The sequence below is a fragment of the Vipera ursinii genome (genome assembly GCF_947247035.1).
Source record: "Vipera ursinii genome assembly, chromosome: 3".
Classification (NCBI taxonomy): domain Eukaryota; kingdom Metazoa; phylum Chordata; class Lepidosauria; order Squamata; family Viperidae; genus Vipera; species Vipera ursinii.
The window spans coordinates 171,051,729-171,068,650 of record NC_139516.1 but is presented as its reverse complement, the minus strand read 5'-3'; the positions used below and the strand labels follow the sequence as shown (position 1 = coordinate 171,068,650).

Here is a 16,922-nt window from a genome sequence, read left to right as displayed (position 1 = left end):
TATACAATGGAAGTAATCTTCCTTGCCACGAATCTTTTATTCCTACTTTTGTAATAATCTGTACTAAGGCCTGTTTCCATAGTGCAAGTTCAATACTTTGAAAAGTTATATCTGTTACCTGTTTATTTACCTTTGTAATGTTTCTATAGGTAATTTGAAATGAAATTATAACATAGCCATAAAGCTTGACTCTACTATTTTGTTACCCTTATTATAGTTGCTAGAGGAAGGAGGCTTTAAGACAACAGCTTGAAAATAACTAGTGGGATAACCTGCCTTTGTTTATATATGGGTCAAGCTGACATAACTGGGACTGATGAACAAATATGATTTGTGGCTGGAAAATCCAAACAAAACTCTCCAGTTACTAAATTTGAAATGATTGCCTTTGGCTTGTCTAAGATAAAAGGTTAGTTATAGCTACCAGATCTAGGCAGCAAAAATCCGATGGCCCCTGGATAAGAATAAAGAGGTTTGCTGGATTTTTCCAACCTAGTTCTAGAAGCCTAGGTTAGTTGTTGGGGAATAATTGATTGTTGACTGGAGGGGCACTGGAAGGAATTTAGTAGCAGGAAAAACAGTACAAAGTCAGAGAAGCCAGCTGGGAGAAGGCATAAAGACCAGAGGTCATTGCAGATCATACGATGTTTTCAAGCAGATAAAAGAAGGTGATTCAAACAGTGGTACAACCAAAATGTGAACTTTCACAAATAGTGCTAGAAACTTTTGAATCATACAAGAAACCAAAAAGTGGATATTCAGGCAAAGAAATACAGCTGTACAGCAGATATTCCTGGCTGTGAGTCTCTAAGGCAGACATGTCAAACACAAGGCCCGGGGGCCAGATGCGGCCCGCGAAGTGGTTTCATGTGGCCCACGAAGCCATCCTGGAAACAGTGAGGGAACGGCCCCCTCTGCCTTGGCCCTGGCCCAGAGACCCTCCTTCTGCCAGAGACCCTCAGATCTGTCCCACTCCTGCCCAGGCCCCCATAGGCACCCTTGATGCCAACGATGTAGAGCTGGCCACGCCCACCCAGTAGGCCATACACACTCTAGACACGCCCACCCAGTAGGCCACGCCCACCATGGCCATACCCACCCGGCCCCTTGAGGGCAACTGCAATGCTGATGCGGTTTGACACCCCTGCTCTAAGGTAAAGAGGAGGGAAATCTGCTCTGAAAGGCAAACCAGTTTAACCCAAACCCCTACTTGTTCCAATGAGACCAAACAATCAGCTGTATTTCTAAGGGTATAGAGGACTTGTTATGACAGCAGTGGTCAGAGATTTTATAGCCAATGCACCATTTTGCAACTGGGATATCTGAGGTCTTCTTGCATCTTCTTTAAATCCAAGCACCAATGCTTTTAAAAAGATAGATATGAAGAATAGCTATAATATTTCTTTCTTCATTTTTAGGTGTAAACAAGACTTTTTAAAATCAGTTAAGTGTTAAAGTAAACATGGTTAGGTCTGAGTTACCAGAGCTTTTAAAATTTAAGTAGTACCACATCTTTTAAGCCTGGAGATAAATTGCTTTAAGTCAGACATGTTTTCTCTGCTTCTATTTTATGCACTGAATAATATTAAAACCCGGTCTTAGGGCTACATTAACACTTCAGCAAAATTAAATACTGCATTTTCAAATATTCAGGATGAATGATAGTAGCAAGCTACAGAAACAGGAACCACTTAAATTAACATAAAAATATCTTATCAATAAATACAGTATTAACAGTGAAATTAAAAGGAATTTAAAGCATCATATGTATGCTGACATTTATGTATTTACAATCCACAGGAGCATCGCAGGAATTAGATTGAGTAGGAATGCACATAGATGGGTTTTTATGTGCAATCTAGTTTGCTCTTAGAGGTTCTGAAAATGAATGGCAAATTCAAGCCAAAAATGTTTTACAGGAATCAAACAAAACATTAGATCAATGTATTTTTTAGCCTTGGCAACTTTGTGTGGAATTTGATTCCCATGCCTATCAATGTGACTGACCACAAATATAATGAAGGAAAAAAAGAACTAAAGGCATGGAAGTGAACAGGTTTCCTTCATAGTCACCACAGCACTATTCTATTTCCCATAAATAGCCATCTTTTCTCTTTCGCTTTTAGAGTTAGGTGATGCTGGGATGTGGATGAGAGTCCAGTTAGTCGTAACAACAATAACTCAGCCCAGAGCTGATAAAGATTTGGCAGGCTGGAGAGCTGGGGAGAAAGCCCGTGCTTCAAGCTAATTGGGGAATGTGATTTATGACTGTTAATTGAAGGAGGGAATTGTGTTTTGCTACTTTGTGCCCATGGGGAGGAATTCCGTTTCTGGTTTTAACTATGTAGTGCCAATACTCTGTTTCTTGAATAAAAGATTCTTTAAGGTAAACAATGCCTCAAAGTTATTTTAAAGAGTTTCATCTGTCGGAACCATGACAATATAGTTCTAGAAAAGTGAAGAGTAAAGGAACACATTTAACTCCAAAATTCCAAATTAAACAGCATCAAGGATATGAACTCTCAATTTGGCTGCTTTAATGAAAGAATAATCAGCCTGACTTTATATTTAAAGCTTCTGACCATCAACTGTTTGTTCTCATCTCAGCAAATCAGCTATCTTTGCTCTTTCTATAGTTGTCACTATAGAATAATCACATAGCATACTGAGTAAAATTCAGCAAGTCTGGTGATACTGTAGCTCTCCAGCTGTATAATAATGCTTTCTTGTATAATTTTAATTATGGTATGTGGCTACACTCTGACTCAGTAGTTATAGACCAGTGTAAAAAATGGCAGATTTTGTCTTACTAAATGCTTTTAAGAATAAATGACTAAAAATAAAAGCAAAAAACCTTCACTATGAGCATATAAAGCATTTTAGACTAAGGAAAACTGAACAGTAGTTTTGGAATTCCAATTTTTAAAGACATACTGTGAATTATCCCAGTGGCCCACTATTCTGAAATCAGAGCCAAAATTCATGTTGGTATTATCTGTACTTTTAACTTGGGACCCCTCACAATTTTCATCACATACTCTATTTCTATAAAATATGCACAGTCCATTTTGAATTTTGCAGAAAATATCCTTACTTTATCAAGACTTTATAGGTAGTCCTAGACTGACGACCACAATTGAGCTCAAAATTTCTGTTGCTAAGTGAAACATTTGTTAAGTGAGTTTTGCCCCATTTTACAACCTTTCTTGCCACAGTTGTTAAGTAAATCACTGCAGTTGTTAAGTTAATAACACAGTTGTTAAGTGAATCCGGCTTTCCTATTGACTTTGTTTATCAGAAGGTTGTAAAAAGTGATCACATGACCCCGTCATAAATATGGGTCAGTTGCCAAGCTCCTGAATTTTGATCACATGACCATGGAGATGCTGCAACAGTTGTAAGTGTAAAAAATGGTCATATCACTTTTGTCAGTGCCATTGTAACTTTGAACAGTCACTAAATGAAGTATTGTAAGTCAAGGACTACTTATAGATCCTGTTCAAATTTATATAAAAATCTTTGTTGTTAGCAACTGTGATATTTGTTCATGGCTACATATCTGTAAACTTATACATTGTTTCTTTTAGAACTTTTCATAGTCTACAGATGAGTCAGTGTTGTGATTCAGGGTCAGCCTGTGGGTTCGGCAGTTGGGTCGGACGACTCAGAGGAGGAGGAGGGGGGTGTTGAAGAGCTTGCTGAGGGGATTGGACAGCTTGATGAGAGCCCCCAGCCAGGCCCCTCTCATCTGGTCACGATGCAGACCCAGCTGTGTGAGCCTGACAGCGTGGATGAAGATGACCCACAGCTGGCCCTGTTCAAGGACGCCCGACGCAGGAGGCAGTCAGTCAGGAGTAAACAGAGGAAGGCAATGGGGCACCTCGGAAGGAGGCACAGAGAGGCCACGCCCTGAACTGTATTTAAGGGGAATGTGTGGGAGGGCTGGTTTGCTGAAGGCAACTGCTTAGATTGTTCCTGCTTCTTAGCTCGTGTTTTATGGTTGGTGTCTTGTCTTGCTCTGTTTTATGTGAATAAATTTGGCAGGCTTTATTCCAGCCTCTTGCCGTTTGTAAAGGGGTTGTCCCTGCTTTTGCTGCAGGGCCGGTAGCAGGCTGGTACAGAACAGTCAGTCCAAAATATAAAGTGGACAAAATAATAGAGAGGAATGATGGGAGAAAAAGGTAAAGTTAAAAGACTAAAGATAACTGCTCTTCAAAAATAATGACGTTTGATTTATTAAGGACATCATGACTTTGTGAAAACTATGAGTTTTGAAGAAGATACATCTATGAGAATGAAAAAATGAGATAGCACAATGCCCATGTTTAAGGAGAGAAGAGCAGCAGTGAAAGCTGAGAATGAGTCATGCTGATAAGTAAAAGGTTTTTAAGTGGTTGAGAGTGGTGAAGCGAAGGCTACAGTCAAGGATATCATGAAAATTGAAAGTCAAAACTTTGTGTAAGTCAAGGCTACAGAAAGCTGAACATAAGGAATGAAGTTTTCATTATTAATGACATATCTACTATTAAATGCCTTGGAACTGTTCATTCAGGTATGTACTCTTACACCATGATGTAGGTAATACTCATGCCTCCATCTTTACAAGACTCTGGCTCAAACAAATTATGCACATGATTCCTGCTTTGAACCATAGTGCCAATTTTCAAAGTGTTTGAAATGGACTTTGGTACTCATAAAAAAGAGGCCCAAGAGCACCATAAACCCTGGGGGTTACAGGTTGCCTACTCTTCTTCTAGACCAGGGGTGTCAAACTGCTGGCCCATGGGCTGGTTTCATCATACCGAAGCCGTGCCCACCTTATTGCCAGCAATGCAAAAAGAGTTGCGATACGTCGCAGCATGTCATGTGATGTGGCAAGTTTGACATCCGTGTTCTAGACCAACAGTTGAATCAATACAGGACACTACTACTTTATTTGTGCTGCACATGGAAGAAGGAAGTGAGATGGTGGAAACAATATTGGAGATGGCAAAGAAATAAGGGTCACACAGAAGGATTAGGCAAGATTAGTACAGTAGTAGAGAAGAAGGGAAGGAATGGTAAAAATCAAGAAGGAAATTAAAGGCAAAGTTGGAGGAGGATAGGGATGTATTAAAACAACTTTAATATTGCCACTGAATGAAACAAGGTCCTTAGATAGACATTTAGAACAAAGGAGAAGGGTTAGCACATAGGGATATCATAGCATTAGCATTACTTACTCTTTTACTGTTTATTAAGAGAGTAGATCTTTAAAGGTGTGGGTTCTTCATGGGCCACATACAAATATAATTCTATTTTTGTCATCCCATCAATTTTAAACAATATGATTCTTCCTTATATTATACTCTGGTTTCCAAATTTATAGGAAATCAACAACCAGCCATCCAATGGGAAATGCAAATGGGATTTACTGCTGTTCTGAAGGCCACATTATTTTTGCAACCAAGGATTACATGCCACACAGATTGCCCATGCTTGGTGTAAACCAATGTACAGTATGACATTCCACCAACACAAATGGAGAGATGAATATCAGGAAAGACACCGAGCAGATTCTACATGTATTAGTTCTCGTGAACAGAAAAGGCTTCATTTCTTCTGTTTTTAAATACCCCCTAAACCAGGGGTAGGCAACCTCGGCTCTTTTATGACACATGGACTTCAACTCCCAGAATTCCTGAGCTTGGCTGGCTCAGGAATTCTGGGAGTTGAAGTCCATGAGTCATAAAAGAGCTGAGGTTGCCTACCCCTGCCCTAAACTATGAAAGCTGCGTCTATCTTAATTAGTGATTCAGGCAAAAAAATAATCATTGCATTCAAGTTTCTACAAAGTAACAGTAAATAATGAGAGATGAGGTCTGCTTTGCAAAGAGCTGTACTGTATGAAGAAGTTCTCATGATCCACCTGGGAAGCAGAGCCAAAGAAAGAATCCTTCCCACATAAACTCCCATAGACATCTTTTAAATGCTATTGAATGCTACAGTGTTTGATTTCCGCAGCATGGAAAATGCTAATAGATATTGCCAAATAATTGTATAGTGCTGATCATTTGAAAAGCATGTCACATTCCCAAGGATAGCTTATATAATTAATTCTTTGTATGTAAAAACATGCTAATTTGTTTACCATTCTAACAGTGAAATTTTTAAAAGCAAAAATTAGTATGTTATTACTGCAGGCATTTAAAAGTTACGTTACACCAAGGTGCAAAAGATAATACCCAATAAAATAAACAAACACAATAGTATTAAACAGCAAAATTGTGACAGGAAAGCTTACAATTTTACCTCAGTAACATATAAGCTCTATCCTCTTTATATTTGCATGTAGGTTTAGAAGTTTTGATGCAGATATAAAGAGTTGTGGATTACCTTGCTCTTCTGAAGAGTCAGGTGATGTCATTTGCATTTTCTGAAAGATTATTAACATTAATTCCTAACAGATGTAGAACATGCACAATTCTACAGTAGTAGACTAATGAAGGTAATACAAATTAATCAGTGATATACTTACAGTTGCATTTTTTCTGCACAAATCTAAGCTTACATGCTGTTCGGTAAGTGGACAAACGGATACGATCCAGATCTTGAGCCCCTAATGGTAGAGAAATATATATGCTAAGATATATGTTTTCTGTGCCTAAACCTCACCCAACAGTATTCAAATAAACTTTCTCTAGGATATTTTGGGGCTTTTTATTACTTACACAGAATAAGTTAATTTTGGGTAAAAGATTTTACCAAAGGGGAAGTTCAAACTTTCAATTTACTATATTGAAAGCCAATATAGTTTAATAACAACAACAACAACAATAAGGTTGGAAGGGACCTTTGAGCTCATCTAGTCCAGGGGTGTCAAACTCAATTTCATTGAGGGCCACATCAGCATTGTGGTTGTCCTTGGGGGGGGGCAGGTGGGCGTGGCCTACTGGGTGGGTGTGGCTAGGATGGGCATGGCCTACTGGGTGGGCGTGGCCAGCTCAACATCACTTGCTTCAGGAATTCCTGGGTAGGACTGGAGCAGAACTGAGGGTCTCTGGCAGAGAAGGATGGGACTGGGGCGAGTGCCAGGACATGGTCCCTCCCACCCTCCCTCCCTTACATCCTCTGTTCTTTCCTTCCTCCCTTCCTCCCTCCATTCCTTCCTCCCTCTGTTCCTTCCTTCTTCCCTTCCTTTCTCTGTTCCTCCCTCCCTCCCTCCCTTTGCCTTCTCATCTCTTTCCTTCCCCTGCAGTCTGGAAGAGGTAATGGGAGGGGGAGGGATTGCCAGCACTAATATGCTGCTGCTGGCCATTCCTATACTATGTGGGTAGGTGGGGGTGATCCTGTTGAAAGGAAAGCTTCATGGCTGCAAGGCTGGAAGTGCTGGTGGGGGTTGGTGCTGATCTACAACTTGGTTGCGTCCATCAAAGCAAGAACACACTCAGCCTAAGATCGACTGGAACCAGCAAGGAGCTGCCTAGCCACCTCTGTCCTGCCCCCCCGGTGTGCACACAGGAGATCAGCACCAACCCCCCCCACCAGCACCTCCACCCTCGCAGCCACAAGGCATCGCTTTCATTGGCACAGACCCCCCTCCCCACACAGGATAGCAAGACCGGCAGCAACAAGGCAGCGCTGGCAATCTCTCCCCCTCCCATCACCCCTTCCTGAGCATTGAAAAAGGAAAGATGAGAAGGAGAGAAGGAAGGAAGTGTAGCAGAGAGGAGAATTGGGGGGGATCGGCGCTGGCTGGGAGGCTTTGCTAGAGCTCTGGGGATTCAGCAGAGGTCGGGAGCTCCAGAGGCCTCTGCGGATGCTGGGGGTGGGGCGGGGCTCTTGGAGAGGGATTTTTAAAGGGGAAGAGGAGATTGACTGTGGAAAGAAGATTTTAGTTTCTCTTTTCCGGAGAGACAAGCCAGAAGGAGGGAGAGTGAGGTAGGAAGTTTATTCTCTGGAGAGAGAATAAAAAAACCTTTTTGCCTTCCTACCTTGTTCTCCCTCCTTCTGGCTTGTCTCTCCGGAAAAGAGAAACTAAAATATTCTTCCCCCAGTCAATCTTCTCTACCCCTTTAAAAATTCCTCCCCAAGAGCCTCGCCCTGCCCCCAGCCTCCACAGAGGCCTCTGGAGCTCCTGACCTCTCTGCTGAAACATCAGAGCTCTGGCAAAGCCTCCCAGGCAGCGCTGATCCCCCTGCAATTCCCATCTCCGCTACACTTCCTTCCTTCTCATCTCTTTCCTTCCTCCACACTCAGGAAGGGGTGATGGGAGGGGGAGAGATTTCCACTGCTGCCATGTTGCTGTCGGTCTTGTTATCCCGCATGGAGAGGGCGGGGTCTGTCCCAGTGAAAGGAAAGCCTCATGGCTGCAAGGCTGGAAGTGCTGGTGGGGATGGGGGTTGGTGCAGATCTACAAACTGGTTGCGTCCATCAAAGCCAGAACACACTCAGCCTAAGATCCACTGGAATCAGCAAGGAGCTGCCTTGCCACATCTGCCCCACCCCCCGACTGTGCGCACAGGAGACAGCCAGTGCCAGCGTCCTGGACGAAGTCAGCATGCATAACAAGACAGCCAGTAGGGACACTGGACTCTGCTTGCGCGTGCACGGAGGGGGCAGGGCAGGGCTGCCCCGTGGATTTAATGCTGAGCACGTTTGGCTTTGATGGCTGCAACCAGGTTGTAGATCAGCGCCCGGTCAGCCTGGGCCAGGCCAAGGTGCAGCGGGCCAGTCCTTCGATCTTTTCAGAGCAGGTCCCCGGGCCGGATGGAACCACATGTCGGGCCGCATCCGGCCTGCGGGCCTTGTGTTTGACATGTCTGATCTAGTCCAACCCCCTGCTCAGGCAGGAAACCCTATACCATCAGCCAGATACATCATGCTGAAACCGTGCCCATCCCATTGCCAGCAATGGAAAAAAGGCACAATATGTCGCGACACATCACATTCCCAATTCCAGCAACCGTTCCTTATATGTTTTAGCCTCCAGTCCCTTGATCATCTTTGTTGCTCTTCTCTGTACTCTTTCTAGAGTCTCAACATCTTTTTTACATCATGGTGACCAAAACTGGATGCAGTATTCCAAGTGTGTCCTTACCAAGGCATTGTATTAACACTTCACGTGATCTTGATTGTATTCCTCTGTTAATGCAGCCTAGCACTGTATTTGGCTTTTCTGGCAGCTGCAGCATACTGCTGGCTCATATTTAAGTGATTATCTACTAGGACTCCAAGATCCTTCTCACAGTTGCTACTATTGAGCCAGGTACCACCTCTACTATACCTGTGCATTTGGTTTTTCTTGCCTACTGTAAATGTAGAACCTTACTTTTTTGCACCATTGAATTTCATTTTGTTAGATAGCGCCCAATATTCAAGTCTGTTAAGATTCTTCTGTATCTTAAGCCTATCTTCTAGAGGGACAATCCCTATTTCCCAGTGTGTGTTTGTGTGTGTGTGTGTGTGTGTGTGTGTGTGTACCTTTGAATGCATGTTGACTCCTTGCTATTGTCTGGTCAAGTCCCTGCAACTGGCAAGATTTTCAAAAATGGATTGCTCTTGCCTTCTTCCTAGGCCCAAAGTTATCTACCAGACTTTAGCCTAAAGCTGGGCCAAAACTCATGATCAACTGGTTTTTAGTCTGGTGCCTTCACCACTGCGCAAAACAGTTGTCATTTCCAATTGAGTGTTCCTCAATTGGAAATAAAGTAATTGGAAATTGCAGTATTCCAAGTGTGGCCTTACCAAGGCATTGTAAAGTGATATTAACACTTCACATGATCTTGATTCTATCCCTGTTAATGCAGCCTAGCACTGTGTTAGCTTTTTTGCCAGCTGCAGCACACTGCTGGCTCATATTTAAGTGATTCTCCACTAGGACTCCGAGATCCCTCTCACAGATGCTACTGTTGAGCAAGGTACCACCTATACTATACTTGTGCATTAAATAAATATGTTGCCTTACTCCCAGTATGATCAAACCACAAGTAAACAATATAAAGCAAATACCAAAAGCTGAGTTCTAATAGAAGGAAAGTTCTTAAAATTAACAGTTTAGTTTATATAAAAAGCTCTTTTGAACTGAACTCTTGGTGACTTCATGGACATTTCCTACTGGGGTATTTTTATTTATTTATTGGCAGAGGTCCTCCTGAAGAGCGGACAAGGCATGGTAAGCTGAGTAATAGACTCACACAATTATTTCAGTGGAGGTTTAATCTATTGATTACGACAGGGAAAGAAAATCTTTCAGCAACCAAGGGCAACAGTTGTTATTTTTTAGCAACCATGAGCTAAGGCAGGGATCTGACACCATTATTGAAGTGCCAGACTGGGTTTGAAGACTTCTTTGTTACTTGGAAAATTAAATTTTATCAGTAATGGACATGGAGAATTAACACACCTGTTCCTTTAATTCTCTTTCTAGTATTTGCAGGAAATCGTACTAACATAATTTTGTGGTTTACTGTCCCAAAGAATTTGCTAAAGAATTTGGGAGGCACCAGACCTGCATAAAAAAGGCTTTTATTGTTAATAGTGAATTGCCCTTTCCCGATTTATGTAAACCAAGTTAGAAAAGCAATCAGATACAACTGTTAGCATCAACTGTGAATCAGTATCTTTGCTTGACTGAAGCTGATATGTTATCTTTAAACCAGATATGACCTACTTACGGTCCTTGGATAAATTTGTTTATAACATTCACTGGAGAACACAGATTGCAAGAGGACTCTTTGCCTGAGCACTTACTATGTTCTAATTCATCCAGTCTATTTGTAATGTTGGAGCAAGGGTTATCCTAATCTGGGGATCTGTGAGAAAAAGGCAGGAAAAAGAAAAAAAATAGTGCTCTACTCTGCAAACACAAATCTGTTTTTTATTACAACTAGGCTAAGATAATTCTCCAAGGTAAAATCAAACAATTTCAGCCTTATGATTCAAAGATACTGTTTACTGTTTTCAGAATATAATGCAATATGCTTTGGTTATGATAAAATAATGAAATTTAATTAGCAAAATGGAAGCATTTCATTGGTTAGCCCAGGGGTAGGCAACCTCGGCTCTTTTATGACTCATGGACTTCAACTCCCAGAATTCCTGAGTCAGCACAGCTGACTCAGGAATTCTGGGACTTGAAGTCCATGAGTCATAAAAGAGCCTAGGTTGCCTACACCTGGGTTAGCCCATTAGCAAGAAGGTTTTATTTAAAAGATGTTAAGAAAGGGTTGCTCTAAGACAGAGGTCTCCAACTCTCCACTCTTTATTGCCACTAACAAAACTTTTACTTATTTTTGACTTTTCACCCACCAAATACTCTAGACAAGTTCCTTTTACCAACTAACTGCTTCAGTGCCATTTATTGCTGGCAAAGATTGCCCTGAATCATTCAGTGTTTCATCCTGAGAATTTACTTTAATCACTGGTCATGTTGTCAAACACATAAGAAACCATTCCAGTGTTCCCCAGTTTTTTTCTTTTTTTATTGTCATATGTTAACTATTGAATATTACTAAATTAGCTTTTTTCTTTTTTTAAATATTTCTGGGATTTTTTAAAATTTTGTTTTAGCACAGTTCTGTTTCATTCCCTGTCAAAGAAATACATTTATTTTTTTAAAGAATTGAGTCTTTTGAAGGACTTCCATAATAATAATTCCTCAAGTATTAATTGGGTCATTTAACAATGAGAATAAATATTAGCAATACAGATCTACAAGATCTATTTGAAGGAGCAATCCATCACATTAATAAGTCAAGATGCAGTTGAAATGCATCTGCAAAACACTGATATAGCTTTGGATCTTTACTTACATATACAGTAGGTAAGCTTTAGATGGCTTTAGATCAAGGGTCTTCAAACTTATATGACTTATGGACTTCAACTGCCAGAATTCCTCAGCCAGCATGCCTGGCTGAAGAATTCTGGGAGTTGAAATCCACAAGTCATAAAAGGGCCAAGTTTGAAGACCCCTGCTTTAGATGTTTAGATGACTTTAGTTTGCTGACCAGGTGCATTGTGAAGGATTCAGTTCAACTGCAAGTTATCTTAATTAGAATGCACAGCGCACTAAATTTGAAGGAAAAGAGATCCTTTGAAGTGTGTGGCATTAGTCTGCATATCTCTTCCTGCTATTGCATAGATGTCCCTCACTGGTATCACACGATTTTGGGAAAATATACATTCAGGTTAAGAACTGCACTCGGCTGCTACACGTATGACTCCTTATCGTTCAAAATCTTTTGTTGCTTTTCAGCCTGAAGCATTGCATAGTTCTAATATTAATGTCAACGTTATACTGTTTCAATTCTACCCACAAATTAAAATGTCAAACATTTGTATTCTGACAAACTTTTAAACATATTTAAAATTAAGAAACCAAAAGTGTGATTTTAAGAAACCCAGAAAAATCTCAACGCATTGGTTGCGATTGAACAATCCAAAACAGATTACATAGATTACATAGAACAAGACGCACCTGAGATTATACAGAATTAGAACAACCTTTGCCTTTGCTTTCTAAGCATTGGGGAAAATTCAGTCCCAGCAAATTGGGTCAGCATCCAGTGAAGAAAATTGAATTATAGTGAGAAAATATATTTGAGTTTCAGTATGGTTATTGGTGAGAAACAATTGCTTTGATTTTCACATTCCTTTTCTCCCAAAGACAGAATACTAGAGATATTTAGCTCTATGTCTGCATTGAAATAATAAAAAAGCAGCATTTTGTCAATTAAATGTAATTTCTTGCTCCTGCTTTGTGTTGGAAAGTCTTGTTTTGTAGAACAAACTGCCTATAGCTCAGAGCAAAAATCCATGTAATATTTACCACGGATATATTCTATCCTGTTGGCCTTTCCCAAGAAATCTTACATCTGTTGGAAAAACAGTAAAACAAAATATAAAATGCCATAGCACTTACGCATTTCTGCAAACAGCTGCCTCCTTTCTGCCATGGTAGCGCCTCTTTTCCCACAATCTTCAATCATTCTAATAAAAAAATTATAAACATATCTTCAGGACCATTTGCAATCTAAGGACATTAAATATAAGAAAAATTCAGTGCATTGTTTTTCTAATTCTATATTCAATATTTATTTATTTATTTGATTTCTAAAGCCTCCCATCTCAACAAATGACTCTAGGCATAAAACATAAAAACCATTAAAATTATTAAAGGAGTACAAAATAAATATATATGGCACCAAGTAAAAGTGTTATTATGGATATCAATACAGTCTGGAAATGGGGCCAAATCCAGTCTAAATATCTGGATGACTGTGCAACCAATCATAATGCTTAAAGCCCTTTGAAACTTTTAGACAAAATATACTGAAATGTGTTCACCATTGGGAAACAAAAGGAAGAACATAGGTCAGCTTCAGTTTAATTTCAATTCAGTTTAGTTTAGAGTGTCTTATGGAGAAATAATGCACACCTTCCCATAATGGATTTTAAACTTCAGATTATAAATTTCAGTCTGATTCCCTTCCTGAATTTAACAACAAACATTTATCTACCAGCAGTTTTTCTCAGCTATACATTTAACACCAATTCTTGGATAATATCAGAAAATAGTTCTGTGTTCTTTCATAAGACTTTTTATAATTGAAAAGTGCTAGTAGCATCGATCTCTTCTATTCATAAATGAGGTATGTACAGCGTGAAAGGGAAAAAAAGCTGCTAGTTTACACCAAGTGTGATAATTCAATAAGTGTGTGTTCAATTTTTGCCTTGCAAGAAGGAGAAGACGACGGAGAAGGATTTTTAAAAATACTTCTTTGATTAAACTCTATTGATGATGGCAACCATTATTTCTATTGATAAAAATAGTTTTTTCTTGTCATTTCACTATAAATAATGAAACAAATAAATAATGAAACAAATTAAATGTTATAATTTGATCCATAATTAAATTATGTTTATTTTACTTTAGAGCTCCTGTTGGAGGTTTCTTGTGTGAGAAAATTTTTAACTGTTGGCCCATATTATTTTTCTGATATAAACTTCCCCCAGAGTCCATTAATATTTTTTTCATTATATACAAATTCCTATATATTAACAATTTTTCCTCCAGCAGGGTTATGAACAGCAAGAGCAGAGAAAAGTTAGCCCATTTTTCAAAGCTAACACAGATTTTAACAACACATAAAATAATATTATACAGGAGATCCAGAAATCATGTATTTTCCTTTGTTTGTACAATATAATATAATATGAGTCTACAATAATGTGTCTATTTATACATCCATCCCACTTCATCCATGCATCCAAGAGTGATTAATACAACAGAAACTAGAAACAGAAAAATATTTATTTTGGCTTCTGCCTTCTTCAGCTGTTATATTCAGTGAATATAGTACACAAATTTCTCTGTAATATCCCAAGTATCTACATTAGACAAAAGGAAATGTATAATAGTTCACATACTAAGTCAATTTTTATTTATTAAATTAATAAGTTCTGGCAACTGTAAGTGTAACATCATGGTCAGGATAATTAACCAAGTTGACCAACATTACAACGGTAATGTAGCAATGTTGATATTGGACATCAATTATATTCCTTCAAAATAGTTGAATTTCCTAGATCAGTCTTCCAAAATAGGCAAGTACTTTATATATATATATATATATATATATATATATATATATATATATATATATATATATATATATATATATATATATATATATATATATATATATATATATATGCAATGAAATCTTGTCATAACACGAACTTTATGTCAACATGCTTTAAACTAACTATGCAGTATGGCAATCTGAGAGGATAAATTCTTTATGGCTACTACTATAACAGCCCATGAAATGGGAATAGGATTTGAATCATCCACTATAAAAACATATGAAGACTCTGAAAATCTTACGTTGGGTTGTATTTAGGAAGAACCAGTACAGCAGATTAGAACGAGATGAAAGTTGTTCTTTCATTTATAATACATCAAAAAGGACATCATAATCAAGAAGGTAATTTATCATCACTGGAACCTCCACAAAAGGACCTCACACAAGAAGGCAGGTTATACTGGTCCCATCCTTAAAGTTAAGCTAAGCATGTTTCCAATATGATACAGATGCAATACAAATTAACCTTGTTTTAAAGCAGCAAAGCAGTTGTATCAGTATTTTCAGAATTGCTCTAGAAGAGGCTGATGGGTACCTTTTGAAGTGAAACAGTTTGTTAGTGGAGTTACTGTTACCTTCCCTTATAGGTATTTAATGGTTTCTTCTGAGAACTGAAATGATTTAAATTACCTGAAGAAATAAATGCCATGCATCACTCTCAAGCAACAAACTCAGGTAGTTAAGACTGAAACAAAATGGGGGCTTCTGAAAACAATGAGAGAGATAATAGCACTTATAAAGGTAAAGGTAAAGGTAAAGGTTCCCCCGCACATGCGTGCTAGTCGTTTCCGACTCTAGGGGCCGGTGCTCATCTCCGTTTCAAAGCCAAAGAGCCAGCGCTTGTCCGAGGATGTCTCCGTGGTCATGTGGCCGGCATGACTAGACGCCAAAGGCGCACGGAACGCTGTTACCTTCCCACCGGAGTGGTCCCTATTTTTCTACTTGCATTTTTACGTGCTTTCGAACTGCTAGGTTGGCAGAAGCTGGGACGAGTAACAGGCACTCACTCTGCTACGCGGCACTCGGGATTCGACCCGCCAAACTGCCGACCTTCTGATCGACAAGCTCAGCGTCCTAACCCACTGAGCCACCGCATCCCTTAATAGCACTTATAGATAAGCCCAATTGTTAAAAAACAAACAAACAAAAAATGACTGGCCTAAAGTTACTCAGTAAACTTCCATGGCTGAGGCTAAATTTGAACATGTTCTCCTGGTCCTGCCTAGAGCACAAATCAGTACACCACATTACCTTAGATAGTATGGGCCCCTTACAGCTTGCTGAATTCTTGGGAAAGGGGTGGTACAGCTACAAAGAGAAGTACTAACAGAAGCAGTCATTTTAATATGCAAAAATATATTGCTTTTTTATTACAGAGGCAAGCTGTGCTTTCATTTCTGAACATTTTAAAAAGCAAGCATGGAAAACATGAAAAACCATGTGAATCTTTCCGAGAAACAATATGCCATTATTCATTATTTTGAAATTGTTAATACTGTGCAATTCAGCTTTCTCTGATGCTTTATGTAATACTACTTATGCTCTTTCTCTGTATTTCAAACGCAAAGCGTCAACATCAATCTTCCTTCATTTGAGTAAGAAATGCCAAGGATAATGTTTACTGAGATGCAGTTAGAGATACAGGTAATTGTGAGGCTTGTGGAAATGTATTTTTAAAACTTTTGTTTTCTAGTTGCAGCAAAGATTGAACAAGACCATTCCATTCTTTTTCCTACATCCACTCCCTTTTCTTGAAGACTATTCATGTAGCTGAGCAACGTTACCAAGATGGACTCTTCTTGGTACTCTACTTAGCAAAAATGATTTCAAGATTTCCACTTTGCATTTTAATGGCTTAATCCAAATATTGATTTTTTTCTCCCAACCATTGATGGGCCAAGTTCTTGACACATGTCTGATATTATTTACAGCATATACTGTACATGATCAGGCAAGGGTTGTATGGGGATCAAAAAATAGACCTTTCCTTATAAGATACTGTTAGCTCAAAAGATGGGCATTTTGTGTAGGTTTAGAAAAGTTTTCTTCTGAAAAACCAGAACCCAAATCCCTCAGTACCATCATTCCCTCTTTGGCTACACCAGGATGCTACTAGCTAATTCAAATATCAAGGGTGAAATCCTGTTGAGCTCCATAAATCTACATATCCATGATGATGACTGCTGGGGTATTTCATCAAAAGAAATGGCTTCTTGGGGAAAAATTAAGCTTTTTTGAAAATAGCTCCCTATTTCTAAACATATTTCTGATTATCTAATTTATCCCTGAAAAATT

General features: G+C 39.2%; 1 protein-coding gene across 4 annotated transcripts in view; it reads right to left on the bottom strand.

The window, feature by feature from the left end:
- The window catches only part of DTNA (dystrobrevin alpha), a 131,539-nt gene that overhangs the window by 71,477 nt on the left and 43,140 nt on the right, over nucleotides 1-16,922 (bottom strand). For all 4 annotated transcript variants that reach the window (XR_014492262.1, XR_014492263.1, XM_083360757.1 and 1 more), the window contains exons 2-3: nucleotides 12,902-12,969; nucleotides 6,518-6,598 (exon numbers count right to left, since the gene is read on the bottom strand). Coding sequence is in view for 2 of the 4 variants with exons in the window: in XM_083360757.1 (XP_083216883.1) it covers nucleotides 6,518-6,598; nucleotides 12,902-12,969 (149 nt within the window). In the remaining 2 variants the exon portion in view is untranslated. The remainder of the gene's footprint in view (nucleotides 1-6,517; nucleotides 6,599-12,901; nucleotides 12,970-16,922) is intronic.